The sequence below is a fragment of the Echinops telfairi genome, unplaced genomic scaffold, assembly GCF_000313985.2.
Source record: "Echinops telfairi isolate 266 unplaced genomic scaffold, ASM31398v2 ScPeMD7_22;HRSCAF=79, whole genome shotgun sequence".
Lineage (NCBI taxonomy): Eukaryota > Metazoa > Chordata > Mammalia > Afrosoricida > Tenrecidae > Echinops > Echinops telfairi.
Window position 1 is genome coordinate 7,008,717 of NW_022103919.1, and position 19,788 is coordinate 7,028,504.

General features: G+C 51.8%; 1 protein-coding gene across 1 annotated transcript in view; it reads right to left on the bottom strand.

The window, feature by feature from the left end:
* Positions 1–1,890: 1,890 nt before the first annotated feature.
* The window catches only part of MED27 (mediator complex subunit 27), a 253,701-nt gene continuing 235,803 nt past the window's right edge, over positions 1,891–19,788 (bottom strand). Inside the window, exons 7-8 of the mRNA XM_004713238.3 lie at positions 4,354–4,431; positions 1,891–2,337 (exon numbers count right to left, since the gene is read on the bottom strand). Coding sequence (XP_004713295.1) covers positions 2,203–2,337; positions 4,354–4,431 — 213 coding nt within the window. The 3' untranslated portion in view covers positions 1,891–2,202. The remainder of the gene's footprint in view (positions 2,338–4,353; positions 4,432–19,788) is intronic.

The following is a 19,788-nucleotide window of genomic DNA, read 5'->3' on the forward strand; positions in this document are numbered from 1 at the left end:
AAGGCAGGCGGGGCTGCCAGCGCCCGTGGAGTACATGAAAGGAAGTTCAAAGCCACGAGGGGCTGGTGAGATGGATTCATGTGTCGAGCGGGATTATCACGACAGCTGGTGCCGTGGTTTAATTGGCAGCTTGTGTCCCTTTCTTAGTGACTCATGAAAGAATGGTGCCTTTCCATGAACGAATGGTAGCATTCTGGATTCGATGAACACTGCCTACAACCCTACCTTATCTTCTCACCATGTCCTCAGACTGGGTGTTGAAAGCCTTGCTACCTCTCTACAGCAGCGGTTCTCAGGATAGAGGGAGAACTGTTAAAAACAGATCTGTTCACGAGGCCGAGGGGCGGGGGACTGAAGACTTTTATTTCTAACAAGGCCGATGCCATTGAGCTACTAAGGGCTAGTGTTTGAGTGGCACCACTGAGGGTTGACGTGGCAGCCACTAGCAACATCCTATCATGGAAAAAAATAAAAGCAGAAACAGAAAACCCCACCAAAACCCAACACCCCATTTCCATCGAGTTGATTCCAACTCGGGGAGACTCCAGTGTTACAGAGCCCAACCGCTCCAGAAAGGCTTTTCAGAGACAGATCGCCAGGCCTTTCTTCTGCAGAGCGGTGGGTGAGTCGTTTGAGCACAACCGTCTGCAGTCCTCAGGTATCGTAGTTGGCAGGCACGAGCACTCATGGCGACCTGCGTACAGCAGAGTGAACCACTGCTCGGCAGTCCTGCATCACCCCACCCCACCCTCAAATGAAATGTGTTCATCTTTGACAACTTCCAACTTTCCTAGATTCATACCTTGTACATTCCGAGTTCCGATGACTAGATCTTTGCAGCTGTTTCTTATTTTGAGTCCTGCCCCATCAGCAAAGGAAGGTCCCGAAGGCTTTCCTCCATTCCAGTCATGAAGGCTGACTTCTTGTGAGAGGCAGCGCTCCCTCGGTCCTGTTTTCAGTGCCTGCCGACCTGAGGGACTCACTGCTCTGACAATGTCCTATGTCGTCAATCTTCAGTATTTGACAAAGCTTTGATTCTACGCATAAGGTTTTCGCTGGCGAATTCCTCTGAAGTCGGCAGCCGATTCCTGCTTCGTTGTCAGTTCTTAGTCTGGCAGCCCTGCTGAAACCTCTTCACCTTGGGTGACTCCGCTGGCATTTGAAATAGCAGTGACATAGCTTCCAGCATCAGACGGCACACAGGCCACCACGGTATGACAAACTGACCGACAAGTGGTGGGGATAGTTGTTTCCCTGTCCCTAAGTCCCCTCAGACCCCCGCTCCTTTCAGCCTGGTGAAGGTAGTGCGATGGGTGGAAAGTACAGAATCCAGGTAGGAACCATCTCAGGTGCTCTCGACATCATTCACTGTGAGCAGCTCCTGATTTGCCGTGTACGTTCCCTAGGAATCTACCAGATCCCCGGCTCTTCCCAGACACAGAGCCAGCCTTCAGGGCTGGTGTTGAGGCTCGCACTGAATCATGCAGGGACAGCTGGATCTGTTGCAGTGACACTCAGGACAAAGCCCAGGGCTGGCAAGTCAGACACACTTGCCACTTCTTGTCACCTCACACATTTTCTAGCTGGCTAATGTGGGCTGTGTGTGTGTGTGTGTGTGTGTGTGTGTGTGTGTGAGACAGAGAGACAGACAGACATAGATTTAGCAAAAGAATCATGTGTCCCCTTCCCTCAAAAGGAGCGATCCATTATTCAAGCTGCTAAAGTGCCTTTGAAATGGACTTGTCAACAAGAGAAAGCCAGAAGCAGGGACCGCACCTTCCCAAGGAGCGTCTGAACGGCTGACATCACTGAGGACGTTCCCTTTGGAAGCCCAGCCGGTCGGTGGAGCCCGTGTATAAGGTGCTACAGGAACCAGGAGACACCCTTGTCTGCTGTATGAAAGATTTATTGTTTACAAAAATAAGTTACCGAGCATGCCACCACACATGAACAGAGTGCTTGTCATCAGACAACAAGTCACGAAGTGACTGACACCACGGGCCCAGGGCCGACTCGCTGAGGGACATGCTGCACAGCAGAGGTTCCCGGGCTGTCTGTACACTGCTAACAGGTGTGCTTAGTCTCTCATCAACCGCAGAGGAGGGATCTGCAGCTCGAGGCTCAGCCCTGCTGTCTTACAAGAGGAAGGAAGGAATGGCTGCGCTGGCGTTGGAGCAGGGAGGGGTTCGTGGGCCGGCCGGCTCACTGCCGGCAGGTGTCATGGAAGGCTTCAAGCGTTCGGAAATCCCTCCACGTCGGGGGCAGGCCGTCCTGCAGAAACTTCCCGCAGCGCTGGCATGGGGCCTGGAACAGCTTTATGTAACTTCTCAACCAGGTCTAAAAAGAGAAGGCAGAGGGACAGGAAAGAGGTGGGATCTGGGTGCTTCTGGGCAACTTTCCTGTCAGGCCCAATGATCCTGGGACCAAGAACCGACAGCCCCAGAGAGATCCTGTGATTTTAATGGAGAGACGCCTGCCTCCAGCATCGACAAGGTCACAACGCTGCTGACCGTCAGTGCCGAGGCCCCCTTAGGCGCCCTCCCCACAGCTGAGGAGTTTTTAAAATAAAAATTCCTGCTCTCCGGAGCGGGAGTCCCCATGAACCACCACACGGCCAGGGGTTTGGGGTGAGCAGCGCCACATTTCATTTTCCGCATGCCAGGTCTTCTGAGTATTAGTATTGATCCTCGTCTCCTTGTTCACTACCCAGAAGTGGTCATGGGCATGTGCTAGTAGGAAGACTTCTAATAGGTGACGGGTCTAGAATTCTCCCTTCTCTCTAATCTGATTTGAGGTCAGCCCTTACTGCCACGGCGTGGCCTAACACACCTGCAGGGAGGCCAGGGCCAGCTCTGTGCTGCCGGCTAACACAATAAGCAGCCGGCGCACCCTGGAGCAGTTCAGAGTGCAGGCTTCTCTTGGGCATCATACATAAGGATGAGACTCGCCTAACTCAATTCTCACCCAAGGAGATTCACTACTGGGGAAACGAAACAGAGCAGAGACCACATTTACAGCAACGGGCAAGTAAGTCTGTTCCCCACCCCACCCCCCCAGGCTCCATGCAAACCACGTCATTTCATGTCCTACTGAATTATGTCGATAAGAGAAAATTGTTCTCTGAAGAGGTCGGCTGAGAATATTGATTAAAAACCCTTCCATCTGCATCCCAGCTGCCCTTCATCATGGCACAGCTCGGACCATCAATACTGTCCCCTTTACAAGGCCTGGGTTTGGGAACTAAACACAAGGAGGTCAATGGATCATTCAATTAAAACCTTTATCCTTCAGTGCTGATTGGATTCAAATCTTCCCCACATTGTGAAGTTAGTTAGCTATGGGACACTGGACATTCAAGCACATTTGGTGGAAAAGGCTGGAGATCTAGGCCCGGAAGGCAATGTCCCTGCAGGCCAGGGAGGACCTGTCTTCTCAACACATAAAGGGCCCAACACAGAGGCAGCGCCTCTGTTGAGAAGCTGAGTTTGTTTGGCTCAATGTCCTTGACACCGTCAGGCCAATCAATAAGGGGCATTTATGTCTTTCAAGAATTGAATTAACAAGCTCTTTAAGACGCTTAACTGTTGAGGATAAAATGGACCAGGGATCGGAGGCGCAAAGCCCCACCTGGCCGTCAACCCACATTCAGCAGCGAAACAGGGGTTTGTGCTCCAGCAGGAGGGAAACAGGTGTTGAGCAGCAGTGAGGGCACCTGGGCTGATGAGTGGTCGTGCGAGGAATCTGGGCAGTAGTGTGCTGGTAAACTGCCTAATGCGCTCCTTTTGCTGCTCACCATGGCATAAACCGACTCAGGAAGCCCAGCACCATGTTACCAATGAGGAACAACTGGCTCCCACGATTCGGAACCTTTAACAAGAGCTGATGGGAGCCCACCCGGTACACCAGGGGGATGGCTGTTTTGGAGTTGATCCCATCCTGAGTTCCAGCTCGGTAAACCTGAGGGACGAATATCGTGGGGAACCAGCCCGTCTGTGCCAGCATGGTTCTGCTTACTCACTGCTACGCGCTCAGTGCCAGGCACAGTGCTTGGCACAGATGAAGAGTCCAGTAGTGAGCTAGTGAATGTGCTATCCACAATGCTGGACACAATGTCGGGAGGTCACTTCTGAAATGGACACTCACTCAGAAAGGAGATCCAACACCGGCGAATCAATGCTGGAAGTGGATTCCCCAGATCCCAGACCAGCTTTCAAACAGCACTGGTTCTAAATGGGGAGCATCTTCCTGGGCGCGGCCTTCGCCATCTGAAGATGCTACGATCCCCAGTTGCTGGTTCCCATGATCTGGGAGTCAGGGTTGAAACGACGAGAGATGGCTCCTAAAGCCACTTACCATGAAGGATCTGACCACAACATCTGGCATCTGGGGCAGCTGATAGTGGAGCAGGGCCGTAGTGGCGTGGTCTGTCACCTGCGGAGGAAGGACAAGAACTGGAGTCAGAGGCCACTCCAACCGGCAGAGAAAACAAGCCAGAGAGAGGCAGACTTGTATATGAAAACCAAATCTGCTGACGAACATCTCTTGAAGGCAAGGGCACCTACAATACCATCGAAATAACACAAATTAGTTAGCAGAGTTGGAGGCATGGAAGTGGAGTGTGGAACATTCCAGCAACTGAAAACCTTGACAGGTGGGAGCGTGCGCGCGCGCGCGCGCGCGCGTGTGTGTGTGTGTGTGTGTGTGTGTGTGTGTGTGTGTGCTTGGAGAAGTGAAGAGGTGGCAGACTATGGAAAGGGTTACACGCCCCAGCCTGGCGTGAGAACTTTATGAAGGTGAGGAATCATTTCTCACTGTCTGTGGTTCAGTTCTCCTTTTAGTTCTCTTCTTTTAGTTCTCATTCGGTCTTCTACCACCCGTATATAGGCTTTAAGCACATGAAGCTGGTCATTTCAGATCATCGTTTCTTTGGGCCTCACGTGTCTACTATGATCAGTCTGAGGAGCTTTGTCACTCACAGAGGGGTGCTCTAACCAATTCTTGAAGGGGGTCTCTATTGCCAGGCCTCAGTGGGCCATGCCCGTTCTCCGAGAAGTGACTTTATCAACAAAGCCAATGGTCAGACCGTGCCAAGTTCACTAGGGGCAGCAGGAGATCAGACGGAAAGACTGCTGGGGTTAAGTCAGTGTCCTCTGACCTTGATCAAGCTATTCTACCTCTCTGGACCTCAGTTGTCCTGCCTGAAAACAAATGGACCGGTCTAAGATCTCTTGTGGTTCTGAGATCTGACTGATGCCATACATTGAGAATGCCTGCCATCAATTAGCAAATTAATAGAGTATACCTATTTTGACAATTGTTTCAAACTAATGGTTTGTTTGACTGTCTTCATTAGGGATTCTTGGTATTACAAATATTGTTGTTAAAAAACAAAACAAAACAACTCCAATTCAATCTTTGACTCTAAGCACCAAAAAGAACACAGGTCTAACCTCCACCAGGATGCAAATGTGAGGGGCCAGAGGAGTGCTGGTGGTGTCTTTAACCACAGGTCAGCAGTTCTAACCCCAGGAGGAAGATGAGGCTGTCTGCTCTTGCAGAGAATTATAGACTGCCCCCAGGGGCAGCTCTGCTCTGTCCTGCAGGGCCGCTGTGAGTCACACCGACTTGACAGCAGTGAGTTTTCTGAGCAGACTTCAGCAGCGGTGAAGTTAACTGTCCGGTAGAAAGGAGAACCATTGGCCCGGGACCCACACGGGGAGATGCAAATGACTCCAGATATTACTCCAGCTACACATCTAGACATTCACCCAGAGACGCGGGGCCACACAGTCTGTAAGGCCTTTGGGCATGGGTCCTGGCATCCCAGCTCACAGCAGGTCATCTGCAGCCCTTTACAGAGGGTCTCTCAGTCTCAGCCTCCTCCTGGGGAACAAGGAGACTGGAGTAGCAGACACTGCACAAGGCTCGGAGGACTGAGGCCATGCGTTTGCAGTTCCAGCCACAGAGCCAGGCTCACCAGCCCACGCTTCTCCTTTGTACCCCTGGTCCTGGACTGTCCTCTTTTCCTGCTGAATGGCCTGCCGGTGACTGGTATCCCTCACTAGATGACCGGCTCGGGAGGGCAGGCATCCTGTCTATCTGGCTCCTGCCCCCCCTCAGGCATAGAGGGCACTCAGTCTTTACTACATGAATAAATGCATGCAAAGATGCCCCTCGCCGAAGGCCGCGTGCCACAGACACCTCCAGTGGCATTCTTGCACATAGAGCAACAGCTCATGTTCCCAGCTATGTTGAGAAATCCTCGCCCAAGTGACTTTCAAGATAAATGGCACCTTTTCAAGAGAAATGCTAAGACTGTTTTATTTTAAGCATCTTTGACAGACAGCTTTCCAAAATGAGCAATAGGCTTTAAAAAAATGGATAGTAATGATAACTTTGCAAAATGGTTATGATTGGTGGAGTGAAACCAATGGCTATAAAACTAACAACTACGAAACAGCAAAGACGTGGTACCTGAACCATCCAGCTCCCTCGCGACAGACTGAGTCAAACAAACAACAAATGCACCCAGATAAAACCCTGTACGTGCCTCTGCCATTAAACGAGAAGCAAGATTTTGGAGAATGCTTTCCCCCAAGTCTACCCAGTATAGTGCCTCTGGTGAAGCCCGTACCCAGTAGATCAGCACTGGGAAGCAGAGCAGCCCAAGGTGGTGGTATTTGCCACCCCACACCCCATTGTGCTCTAGTTCTGGGCATGACTCCTTTTCTAAGATGTGGGAGGGCCCGGCTCCACACCAGGCCTCCAGAGGCTGCTGGGTTGAGATTATATCATTTTGAGTGGTTTGGGTTGGCCTGAAGGGGACCCAAAGGCTATTCCAAGACGGATATGCTTTAGCTGCACATTTTAAAAAACAGTAAAACAAAACGCCAATCTTGTTACTTGCCATATTCCCTGTCAATCCTGAGAGTCATCTTACTTGCTCCTTCTTACTTGTCAACCTTGGATTAATTTGCCTCTGCACCTACAGCTGTATGAACTATTTCCTTTATAGAAAGTCAGCCAGTCTATCCTATCCTATCCCTATCCCATTCCTATCCTATCCTATCCTATCCTATATCCTACCTATCCTATCCTATCTCCTATCCTATCATCGTATACTATCCTATCATCCTATCCTATCCTATACCTATCCACCCCATCCACCCCATCCATCCATCCATCTATCTATCTGGGCTTCTTCCAGAGAATCCAGCTTAAGACAGGGGAGAGTCCTTTATCTCTGAGAGATGCTTGTTCAGGACCACTGTCACTAAGGTACACAAGCACAGCTGCCATGTAGCAGGTTACTCAAGAGCAGAGCATGCTGAATTAAAAAAGAAGAAGAAATGCTGTGTTAGTCCAGGTTGACTGGAGAAACAAATCCAGAGGCACTCATATATGTGTAAGACAGAGTTTTATATCAAACAGCAATTATATATTGAGGAAAACATCCCAGCCCAATCCAGACCAAGTCCCTACGTTCGATATTAGCCCATTTGTCCAATACTAGTCCATAAACTCCTCTTCAGACTCACACAGCATGTGCAATGATGCTGAATGCAGGAAGATCACAGATGCTGGTGGGCGGAAAGTCTTGTGGATGCCATGTCGGTGGAAGCAGCTCAACACTGGCTCCTCCAGCTCCTGAATGTGTCTCCACAGGAAGGTGAGAGAGTAGCCGGCCTCCAGAGGCATTTATCTCTGTCGCGCCTCCAGATGAGGTCGTCAAGCTGTGACCTGACTGACGGGCTAAACTCCACCCCTTCACTCTTAATACCCTCTAGTTGACAAGAGATTACGTAACTGCCACAAATGCCCTCTTCCAGATGTGGCAAGAGTCAGGCACCAATAATCTATTTTGGCATCTGGTCAGAGGGCAGGCACTTTATTAGTCCCCCCCCCTCCCCCCATCACGGGTTGGTAATCTGGTCAAATTTAGCCTCTGCCCTAAGTATCAGCATGAAGCATTCCTTTTAATTGTCAAATGGTGATTTTCTTTTCAGTGTGGATGCGGCCATTTAATTTCTTTCCCATCACCAGCTACTGACACATTTTCACAGAAGCAAACAGAGTTGACCAATTTGCCATGTTTTCTCCTCCTTCCTCTGGAACCTCTGCATTCACTGGTGCTCCGACTCCCTTGGCGGAGCCTAAGAAGCTGTCGTGTGTTGGAGAAGTTCCGCTACAATCATCTTCCTTTTGGCCAAAGCATTCCACCTTCAACATACTTTTGTTTTATACTTTTCAACACAAAGTTGTCTTTACTCCAGCAGCCAAGATGTGGAAAATAACAGGCCCCAGGCCAAAAAAAAAAGAAGAAGAAGCTATTAACTAATTTAAATTGCCCTGCCTCTGTAGAGGTTCGGGTCCCATCATAATGTAAAGCTAATGAGATTCCACTGGGAGATAAAAGCCGCCCTCCCTGGCAGCGACAACGGAGGAAGGGCACTCATATTTCCAGGGAGCCGGGGAGGGGGGAGGGATTTATCCCACTAGCAAGTGCTGGTTTAAAAACCAGAAAAAAGCTTGTGAAAAGATCAAAGTAGTCAGCCGACCCAAGGAAAGGGAGGGCAGGACATGAAAGTAATAATACACCAGCGAGGCAGAGACGGCAGCAGAGAGGGAAATGGCTGCGGCTGTAACCAGAGTGGGCAACAGGAAGGAGAGAAAGGCCTGGGGGAGAGCAGGAGGGGGCAGAGATGGCAAAGGGGTGCCAGACACACAGCACTTGCGCCAGGTCAGTTTGGGTGACTGGTGGCTGAACTGGAGATTTGTTGTGGGTAGGGGCGACACTTGCACCAGCTCATCACTAGATCCGGCATTGCTGTCTTGGTCTTCCGTTCATGGTTTTCTCCTCTACCAATCTGCGCTGGTCAAAACTCCCTCTCCCTTCTATCAAAGAGGAGGAGGCAGACCCAAACTGCAGCCGATCTACAGCGCAGGGAGGGAGGGAGGAATCTTTCAAGAGACCTTGAAACAGCTGCCAGTCATCACACTGGAGGAGAAGCAAAGACGCCAGGCCCAACAAGTCTCCTCGGAGTCAGCTCCTCTGCCATATTGTGTGCCAGGAGCATCTGACAATCTTTGACTCCCAGGAGCCGAGTGGAGGGACTCCGGGATCACGAGCCATTTCAGCGAGACCCAAAGTGGGATGACTTGCAATCCCAGCTACAAAGTGGATACTTCCTGAGCACTCACTGTGCAAGACCCGGGGCCCGGGGCCCGACGGCAGGGGTTGGACCCTAGAGGCAACTTATGAGCTGCGTGACCTTGGGCTAGGATTGCTGGTGTCGATGCAGGTGAGGCACCTAGACAGAGCACCTCCCCACAACAGGGTTGCCACAGAGGCCCTATTATAATTTCCATTTACAAGTAAGGAGACAAAGTCATAGGGACTCGAGGTACCTTGCCCAAGCCACACAGCTATTAAGAGGATGGACACCAGTGTTTGGAACCCAGTCAGGCAACTGTGTGAGCCCCAAGAAGCTCTCTATGACAGGCATTAGGGGGCAGGGAGACGGGTGTGGAGCTCACTACGCCACGAGCAGAGCTGGGGCTGGAGCCCAAGGCTCACGCTAGCTCTCACCATTTCCTCTCTGGAAGAAGCCATGATCAGTTCTGCTCATTTACATACCCCATGTACTACCCTGAAGAACGTCTACCTAGGTGGGCCTCAGGAAAATGTGCCAGACTGGATGGGCCTCCTGGCCTCATACACTGAGTGAGCACACACTATGATGGGGCCAACCCTACTACTACAATGAATCTGACATATAAACCCCAAACTCTTCTGCCTTGCATGCCCTATGCCCAGTTGTGGAGCAAATAGAACAGGTTCAGGCCAGCAGGGCTATTTTCTGCTTAAGGTCAATGCCCACCTCCGAAGCCTGGGTTTTCTGGTAGCTAGAGGACACAAAAGGCAGAGTGGTGTTACAGAGAAAGGGCCAGTGAGACGGAGGCAGGGAGGAGACCCACTTCCCCATCATCCTGCAGCACAGTCTGTTACAAAGCAGGAGTCTGCTGAGCCCCCTGCAGTGGGAGAGGTGACCAGGTGACCAGGGCAAGAACAACAGTGTAAGCCAGGGCACGGGCGACGGTCAGACTTTACCCTCTGGTTCAAGGATGATCTTGTACTTTCTCCTCCACTTTTTTTCTCTCAAAAATTTTTGGACACGTTCACTTTAGGGTTTGTGATTAAAATGAAACCTTCGTTTCTGAGGGCTCATAAATAGGAGTCTTTGGGTTTCTTGGTGGTCCTAGATTATCTTTAAGGGACTCAAGAACCACAGAAAGATGGCAGCATCACTCTGCCTCCAAGTATGCTGACGGATCGGAGGGGACAGCTTGCACATACCAAGGTGAGACGCACACACTTGGAGGTAGGCTGCTGGGAACCGTCCCTCAGACTTTGAATGTGGGTCTAAGCAAGTGTGACCCTGTAAGGAACAGGGGCCACAAGCCTGGAGATGGCAGTGCTAGGGCGGGAGCTGAGCTTGAGACTGGCTCCAGCAATTACGTGGTGCTATTCCCTAATGCACTGCACTAATGGTACCCAGCTACTTTACCTGTGAGGCTAGGAGATGGCGGCCTCTGGCCATTTTAAGTATGCCCTGCAGGGTTAATAAGCAGAAGCTAAGTACTGGAGTGTTTAGAAGTTGCTTATTTAAGAGAAGTCTAGACCTTCAGATTCGGGCATCTGTCCAAACAATGCCTGTTTCTACACGTGAAGAGGAAATCCTCTCAGAGCCAGCATGGAAGTTCAATTGAACCCAGAAGTTCAATTCTGGGTTAGTCATAAATTATCTGGGTAACCCTGGCCACCTTCCTGCCCCATTGGCTCTCTGTAAAAGAGCACAGGGCTTGGATCGGGCTGGATGACTCCTCTGGCCCCGTCTGTCTAGGTCCTAGGTTTTAAATAGATGCTGTAGGACCTAGGCGGCTCACTCATAGACCACGTGCCCTGCTACAGACCTGTTACAAGCTCCACGGTCATCTCTGTTGGTTTGTGCTCAGGGGTACAATGAAAGCCCTCTGTTCATCTTAAGGCTTCCTGGGTGGTGCCAATTGTTAAGTGTAGGACCACTGGCTCAAAGGATGGCAGCTGGAACCCACTCAGAGGTGCCTTCAAAGGCAGGCCTGAACATCTGCTCCTGACAGGTCCCAGCCTTGAGAAGAGGGTCTCTAGGAATCTCTTAGCAAGAATCCTGGGGCTAAAGATGTAAACCTACCACTGCAATGTTGACAGAGAGAACAATCCGGCCAACAACGTTGCTCTAAGGCCCGGCGCTGCTTTTATCGAGACCATTAAAACCAGCCCCATTCAGACACGAGTCATCATCATTCCATGGTCTATGAAGTCAGTCCTGAAAGTGATGCTGGCTTCATGCCAGTATGTTGCATTCACATCTTGGAGCACCTGGACATCCCCTTACAGAAGAGTCTCGGGGAGGAGACAAACCAGTCAGGGTGCAGTGTAGCAACGGTGAAACATACAAATTTCCTCTAGTTCTTTAATGCTCCCCCCCCCCTTCTACCCCCACTGTCATGATCCCAATTCTACCTTACAAATCCATCTAGACCAGAGGATGTACACTGGTACAGATTAGAGCTGGAAACACTGGGAATACAGGACAGATAAACCCCTCAGGACCAATAATGAGAGCAGTGATACCAGGAGGGGGAGGGGAAGGTGAGGAGAGAAAGGGGGAACCGATCATAATGATCTACATATAACCCTCTCCTTGGGGGACGGACAACAGAAAAGTGGGTGAAGGGAGACATTGGACAGTGTAGGACATGGAAAAATAACAATACTTTATAAATTATCAAAGGTTCATGCGGGAAGGGAGGTGGCGGAGTGTAAAAAATGAGGAGCTAATACAAGGGCTCAAGTAGAATGCAAATGTTTTGAAAATTATGTTGGTAGCAAATGTAGAAATGTGCTTGACACAATGTAAGTATATATGGATTGTGATAAGAGCTGTACGAGCCTCCAATAAAATAATTTTTAAAAGAAAAAGGAAAAAGAAAGTGATGCTGCAGCTGAAGGGACTGGGATGCGACAGAGACGGGACTCTAAAAGAGGGCCACTAGGAGAGTCGCGCAGAGCAGGGGGCTTCTTCTTTATTATGCACTTGAGGCGCTAATTTGCATCCTAGATTTTGTATTCTACAGGTTCAGCGGGCCTAGAGGCCCAAGCAGGAAGCATCAAAGGCCACAGGGACTGGGGATTACTTCGATGAGGTCAATATTTCCTTCCTGACTGGATGAAGAAGCCATTTGCAAGGGCTCTGAAGGATGCAGAACTGGGAATGCCAGGCTGCTTGTGTTGGAACTGAGAGGTGCGAAGAAGACCCGCTAAGCCACTATAGAAATCTCTGGACCTGACCCTGCCCCACACCTGCCGTGCTCGGATTGAGCTCTTTGTCTAAGAAAGGCTGAAGTCACGTGTAGAAAGTACTTACTACAGCCTCGGGCACATCTCAGGACTGCCATAAATACATTTTTGTTTCGTTTGGGGTATTCCATCCTCCCTCTCAGTCTAGATTAGCTGCCATTGGTCCCTGGAGGCAGACGGGCTGCCCTAGGTCACCCCCTAGCTCTTTGTATGGCGGGTGAGGTGCCCGAGAGCCTGGCTCCCTGGACACTGAGGCACAATAGCCTCTCCTATGTGCTTTCCTGACCATGTCTTGGCTCAACATTCCCTCTTCCTGGAATGCTTGCCTCCTTTCTAAGCACTTTTGTACCTCAATACTCAACTTATAGGTATTGCCTCTCCTGTCCTATCCCCTGGGCCGGGTGAAAGGTTCCTTGTTTAACTGCCCACGCCATCTGTGACCAGACGTCATGACCCCTCTGCCCGCGCGCTCCTTGAGGATGTAGCCCAAGCCAAACCAACAAAAAAAACCCCCAAACTCACTGCCACACAGTTGTGACCGATTCATCGAGACACAAAAGATAGGGTAGAACTGCCCCTGTGGGCTTCGAGATTGTAACTCTTTGGTGGTTTCGGACTGCTGACCGTGCAGTGAGCAGCCCGTTTTGTAACCTGCTACGCCAGCAATGATCCAGGATGCGGCCACACCTTGCTTACTTCTGCACTCCCTGCACACAGCACAGGGCCTCTTCGGAGGGGACAGTGCTCTCCAACATGGAGAGAGAGGAGAGAAGAAGTGGGTCAGATCCCCTTCTGTTCTTTTTGCTCAGTGGGAAATGGGGAGCAGAGTGAGAGGGGACACAGGGTGGAAAAGCTGTGCTCGCTGGGCATGGCTATGAGGGGAGGACCTGGGAGCGGCCGACATCCCAGGCAGATGCGAGGGACTTCTCCAAGGTTCTGAAGAGCATGTGCGGTAGAAGGCAGGCCTGACCAGCCCTCCAATGCTGCCAAGGGCCTGGTTGCAGACATACACACACAGTCCTTGACATTTCCCAGGGTTAAGGAACTAAGGCTCTTCATTTAGATGGGGGCAAGAACTGTGCTCGCTTCGGCAGCACATATACTAGATGGGGGCAAGAACAATAAACAAACAAACAAACAAACAAACCCTCAATGCTTTCCAGATGGTAAAAATGCCAGATTTTATTGCTGGACGCCAGGAAAGGCCAAACCCAAAGATACCTGAGCTATTCTGTTCCCAATTGTGCGATGTTATTTTCTGCAGGAACAGCCTTGCAGTTGGAGAAACACATCCAGAGACATCTGGGCTCCCAAGAAAACACAGTCAACACCTCCTGCATCTCTACCTAAACTGCGGGACCTGCAGCAGGGGAGTGAAGACTGCGGCCCTGGCTGGGAGGCCTGGCGGGAGGCGGTGGGCCGGGCACCTCAGCCGCTTGACCATCACTCTGCTTGGGGCCTTGTGCCTTGTCACTGCTCTGTCTGGGGAAACGGCAAGTTAGGATGAGACACAAGGACTTGATATGCCTCCTTGGGACAAGAGAGATGCTACCAGCCTTCTCGTGACACAAGGGACCGTTCCAGGCCAGCAGGTCGGGCTGCCCACGGGACATGACTGGGTAGCTGGAATGTTCAACGTCCTGGTGGATTACAAGTTGGCCTGCTACATGCGAAGTGCAAGACCAGCAATGCGAACATGCCAGGTGTTCCCTGGGGGAGAGATGGAACTTTGTTTCCTTAATGATTTTTGGCCTTGGAAGCCCACAGGGACAGTCTCACTCTACCTTACAGGGCTGTGATGAGCCAGATCTGACCTGAGGGCGTCTGTCTTCAGCAGAGGTTTTTGACCAAGTAGGAAATAATACGCCAAGAGAAAGGGGAGGGAGATGATGTTTCTGTGGGAGTAGGGGGGACTTTTCATGGCGGTGGTGGCCTACCTCAAAATGGGCCACACATTTCTTGATGACCGCAGACCCCGAGTTCTGCCTCCCATCCGTGGCAATGACCGCACAGCCTCAATGTAGTGAGCACTTACTCGGAGCAAGGGCAGCACCAAGTACTTAGCCAAGCATCACCACACCAGTGCCTCATGACAGCTCTCCGAAGGTGGTCTGACGACTAACTTCCAGACCTCAGGTCACACAGCTAGTCCATAGGTCTGGTGTATCTGCCTCCAGAGACCGAGCACCTAGCCACCGGGCAGTGCAGCCTCCCCAGCGGGGCATGGTGACGAGACTAGGAAGAAGCAGCAGCAAAGGTAAGAGAAGGGGCCGATGCGCTCAAAGACCACAGGAGAAAACCTCATTGAAGCGAGGGGTGAGGAGAGTGACCATTAGTGACGTGCGTTTCAGAGTAGCTCAGAGGATGCTGAACCCAGGCGGTTTCCAGCATGTCCTGCACTGAGTCTGCTGGGGACAGACTGCAGAGACAGACGACATCGCGGTGCTCTCGAGGAATCCAAGACTGAACACCGATGCTCACGAGAAAACAGACCAACAGGGACACATGCAGATTCCCCCTCTTTCTCAAACACACCCGGCACCCAGGCCTTTTGCGCACTGAAGTCTCTAGTGATGTCCTTAAACTAGGCAGTGTCTTATCTCTTAACCCTCGCATCTCTATTGGCTTCCATGCCACTACCCTGTTCCCAAGGTTACATTTTCACCTCTCTGAGGATTCAGAGCGCTCGACAGAACTCAAGTCTCTTAAAAAGACATTACCATCAGTCGTGGGAGAAAAAAGGGTTGAGCACAGGACTCGCATGGCAAATATTGGGCTGTTACCCCGCCCCTCCGCCGGCCTGCCCCGCCCCGACAACAATGGCGCAGTTAGATACTCTTTCCCACGGAACCCTCAGACTCTTCCCAGACACAGCACTCCTGGGAGCCACCATCCACAGCCTGCGGTTGGCGGGGACAGGCAAAGGGCCCAAGACAGAGCCTTTGCAAAAGGGAGGCGGGAGAAGGATGTGCAGCAATGGAAACAGAAAGGAGTGCCAGAGGAGATGGTCAGGGTTACAGGGGACACCTACGAGGGCACTGCGGAGGACACACTGGCTGCAATGATCTGAACCGCTAAGGAGAAGACAAAGGAGACAATTCTTTTGAAAAGATTGATAGAGAAGGGAGGAAGAGAATGAGGATGGCAAATCTGAGCCAGAGAGCTTTCTGCGTAAAGCTGAGCACATGGAAGCAATGGAAAGGAGGCACGGCGTTGCAAGTGCAGAGGGGTGACAGACTGAGCGCAGTCTGAGAGGACTTCTTCTGCCGGCAGGACGGAAGCTGGTTTTGATAGGGAAGAGGGGATGAGCGCACACCGTTGTGGGGATTCGAGACCATCCAAAGAGTGAGGGACAGCAGCTTTGGGAAGCAAAAGAGAACAAATAACTGCAAGAGCTAACACACGTTATACCCGTGAACTCGTTAAAACCCTCACAACCACACTGTGAGGGAGGGAGGGACACCTACAGATGAGGAAATGTGTTCAAGGTCACACGTAGAGTTCAGTGGGGACCTGAATACACAGCAGAATGGCTCCCGACCACTAAGCTACACTGCCTCTCCCAGCAACAGTCAGTGTGGCCACCGTGGAACTCAGAGGCCAGCCAGGGCTCCAGAGGGCAAGGAATCAGCCGGAGTTCGCAGCAGTGGATGGGTCTGGTTCTGGGAGCAGGTAGCACTGGGCCCCTGCACATGTACTTGCAGAAGCTTGAGGCTGGGCAATGGCCAAGCAGGCAGTCTTCCTGGAAACGGTTGCTGGATTCTGCCGTGGAGTTTACCTGGCCCCGTCACCCAGCAGGAAGGAGCCGCTGTCACTCAGTGCCACCGAGTCAGTTCGGACTCACAGCGAGCCCATGTACAAGAGAACAGGAAGAAGCAGACTGTGAAAATAAAAAACCCACCACTCTGGGATGCCTCTGCGGGTAGAAAACCACTCTGGGGCAGTTCCTCGTTGACAGGTGTTGGGAGTCAGACTCATAGTAGCCTGAGTGATGTACAACACAACGCAGCACGGCCCAGTCCCCTGTGCCGCCCTCACCGTTCCGTTTCTGCCTATTGTTGCAGCCACTGTGTGCATCTAGCTCCTTGAGGGTTTTCCTCTATTTTCACTAATCCTCCACTCGACCAACCCTGACGTCCTTCTCCAGCGACTGGCCCCCATGATAACATGTCCAGAGTGTGTGAAATGACAACTTGCCACCACTGTTTCTATGGGGCATGCCTTAGAAGGCACTGGTTGTTGGTTATTCTGGCTGACCACAGCGCTATGCCAGTCAGAAGGATGGGCCGGCACCTGGCACACAGAGCACCAGGGCTCCTTACCACATACCTCTTTTGTGTTTCGGTGCTTGTGAATATTCACACGTGTCCAGTAGGAGAAAAGGTGATGATGAAAAGCTTTCAGCTGCTGGGTGAGTGTCATGATTCCTCGGCTCCCAGGGGCCCTGGGCTGACACTTTAACCGTGTCCACTCCTGCTTTCCTTCTGCATATCCACTCGGGTCAAGACAGTCCAGCTGTCAGCTTAGGAAAGGGCTGCCCTTCCAGATGACCCTGGAATGGTTCACTGCCTCTCCTTGCCTGATGCTCGTCAACAGCCCAATATTTGGGTCATGTGTGCATTCAAACCACACTATGATTTGTTCAGGGTATTGGGACAGGATTATATTTTCATACAGTAAGCTGCCAACTTGCCCCTGCACTGGTGGAAATGTTTTCTTAGGTTTTATATGTTTGGGATCGCCAAGACATACTTGAGAGGCAGGAGGAACGTGCCGAAACAGAATGTAAATGCACCATGTCTGGTCACGACACCGATGTTCTCTGGGGAAAAGTGCAATCCACTGAGATCAACGGGACGATCAGAGCGACGAGCCCTGGAAGGCGCAGACAGCCCTCCGTCTGAGCCGGACGGTGACCACCTTTTGGAGGCCTGCTCCGTGGAGGTGGAGCCATTTCTAGGTGGAAGCCTCGGCTGACGCCCTCACCCAAGGAGGGGCCACTGACGGGGGAGGCCGGGAGAGGTACAGGAGGCTGCTAGGAAAACACGTGTCGAGCACGGGGCTCAGAGCAGCTGATCCCGAATCTACTCGGTGATGTGACTGCCGTGGCAGCTCCCTGTGCTCAAGTCACACGCGGCACAGCCTCCCACCCAGCAAGAGCCTGACAGTGCCTGTTTCCCGGTGAGCTCCCCTCCCCTTCCCGGGACGAGGGTGGACTGACGGCCGGCTGCGTCTGTTAGCAGCCTTCACTCGTGGTGACCCCGGGTCCTACAGACAGGCCTGCTCCTGAGGGTGTTCTTGGCAGAAGTCTTTCAGAAGCACGTCCGCAGAGCCAGCCGGTGGCTTCCAATTGCCTGCTTTTAGGTTCCCAGCTGATCCCAAATCACTTGGTCACCCAGGCTTCCTAGTTGGGCACATACTCTCCGGGTGGGGACTCCATTTCTCTTAGATCCTCCAGGTGTCCACCCATCCAGTATATATCCTGTCCCCAATTTCAGAGCAGTGAATCTTCTAGCGTTGAGTCAATCTGTTTGACTGAAAAGCACCTGGCCCCTCAGCGAACCCACCTTTGATCAAGTCTGGTCCCAGTCGGAGCCCGGCTTTTTATGAGTGAATGACTAGAGTGGTGGTGGTGGCATCCTGCCCAGCTAGGTCCCTATGGTGCAGGACTGAAAGGCCGGCTCTCCCCTTGGCTGCAGGAGAACAGTGCGGGGCTGTGGGTGAAGAGCAGGATATCCGTGGGCTCGCACTTCTGCGCTTTACCTCTGGGAAACAAAGCTGCGAAGCATGTGCCGACCCGTGGCCCCTCGGCTAATGTCTCTAACGCTCTGCCTGCCTACCTGGGGCTTTACACACTCCCCCGCCCCTTTCTTCAGCCTCCCCGCCAAGACTTAATGCAGTAAGTGGCTGGATTTGTGCACACGCTTCCTAAGTTACCGGATGAAAATGCACACTGTGTTGAAATGAGGGGGTTAAAGATCAAAACAGCGACCGCCCCCGCAGAGTTTAAATGTCAGAAAAATAGGAACACGCTTGAAACCTTTCCTGGGTCTTTGTGATTCTGCCCTTTCAGACGGTTCCCCTTATTTCTAAGTTCCATTCTCTGAATCTACTCTGCTGGAGACTTGCTGGCTATAAAAAGCTTCTTCGCCCTAGGACGGCGTGCAAGGAGCCTCCAGGGGCCCACAGTAAATGATGGGGGCCTGCTAGCAGCAATGGACCCACAGCAAGCTGTCCCGAGTTCCTGGCCACCTCCCCACACAGGGTAAGGGGTCTAATGAGGAAGAGAAAAAGGGCTTGCTGACAGAGCCCACATCTGCAGACAAAAGGCAGGCCGGCCAAATTTAGCTTCAGGTGACAGGATTTGCGACAGGACCTTGGGTGTTCTGTCTTTAACCCCAGGACTCAGGCATTGGCCTGAGGAGAGTTTGACGGGCGTGGGCTTCCATTTCCGTAACACCTGGCGTTATTCTCCAGAAATAAAACAAGCGTCAGAGCTTGGTTTCATTCTGCAAGGCAGCCCTTCCTCATTCCCTTTCCTTTGCCACATGGAGGGGCAAGACCCCAGAGGGCTCCCTGCCTTTCTGCGGGCGCCTACAGTGGCCACTTAAGGGCAGAAACACACAGACGATGATACACTGTCATGGCCGCCACACGGTGAACCCCAAAGAAAGAGGGTGCTGGGAGTTCACACCAGGGCAATGCGGGAAGAGAATCCCTCCAGAGACACCACGGGTGTAGCCACGCATTCCCAGCTCTGAGGAACCGACCACCATCATTTGAACACCTGCGTACTATTTTTCTCCCTGAGGAAGTCCCCATCTATCGATACAAAGAAGCTGGCCCTGTAATCCCCCATGCATTTTATGCCAGTGCTTTAGGCTAAGACCAGCTCCGACTGTCCACCTCCCTGAGTGGGATACACAGGTGGAGGGAACAGTTACCACGGGACTTTACTACTGCAGGGTCTTTCTGGGAACGGCTATAGACAACATCAACGAGGCCACCCACCATTTAAGTGGGTGGACAGGAAGAAATTCTTCTGTTTTCTTAAAAGAGAAATGGCTGATACTAAAAAGCAGAGTTCGGAAATGGTGCCATCTCATCTTCTCTTTCGACACTTTCCGTTTCAAACGCTAACCGTCGCATCGTCCATTGCACCAGGCCTCCAGAAGCTGCAACTGACAAGGCAGTCCGGGCTCAGCTGTGAGGACAGGCATGTCGCCTCTGACCGACTCAGGGCTGCCTGCGGGTCAGACAACGAACGCCACTGCCCACCACCCGTCCCACTCTTCCTCCTCTTCTCCCACATCTTCCACCACACAGGGACAGGGACATCGACTAGTTTACAAAATCCCCTACCCTTCCCACATGACAGTGATTAGCTG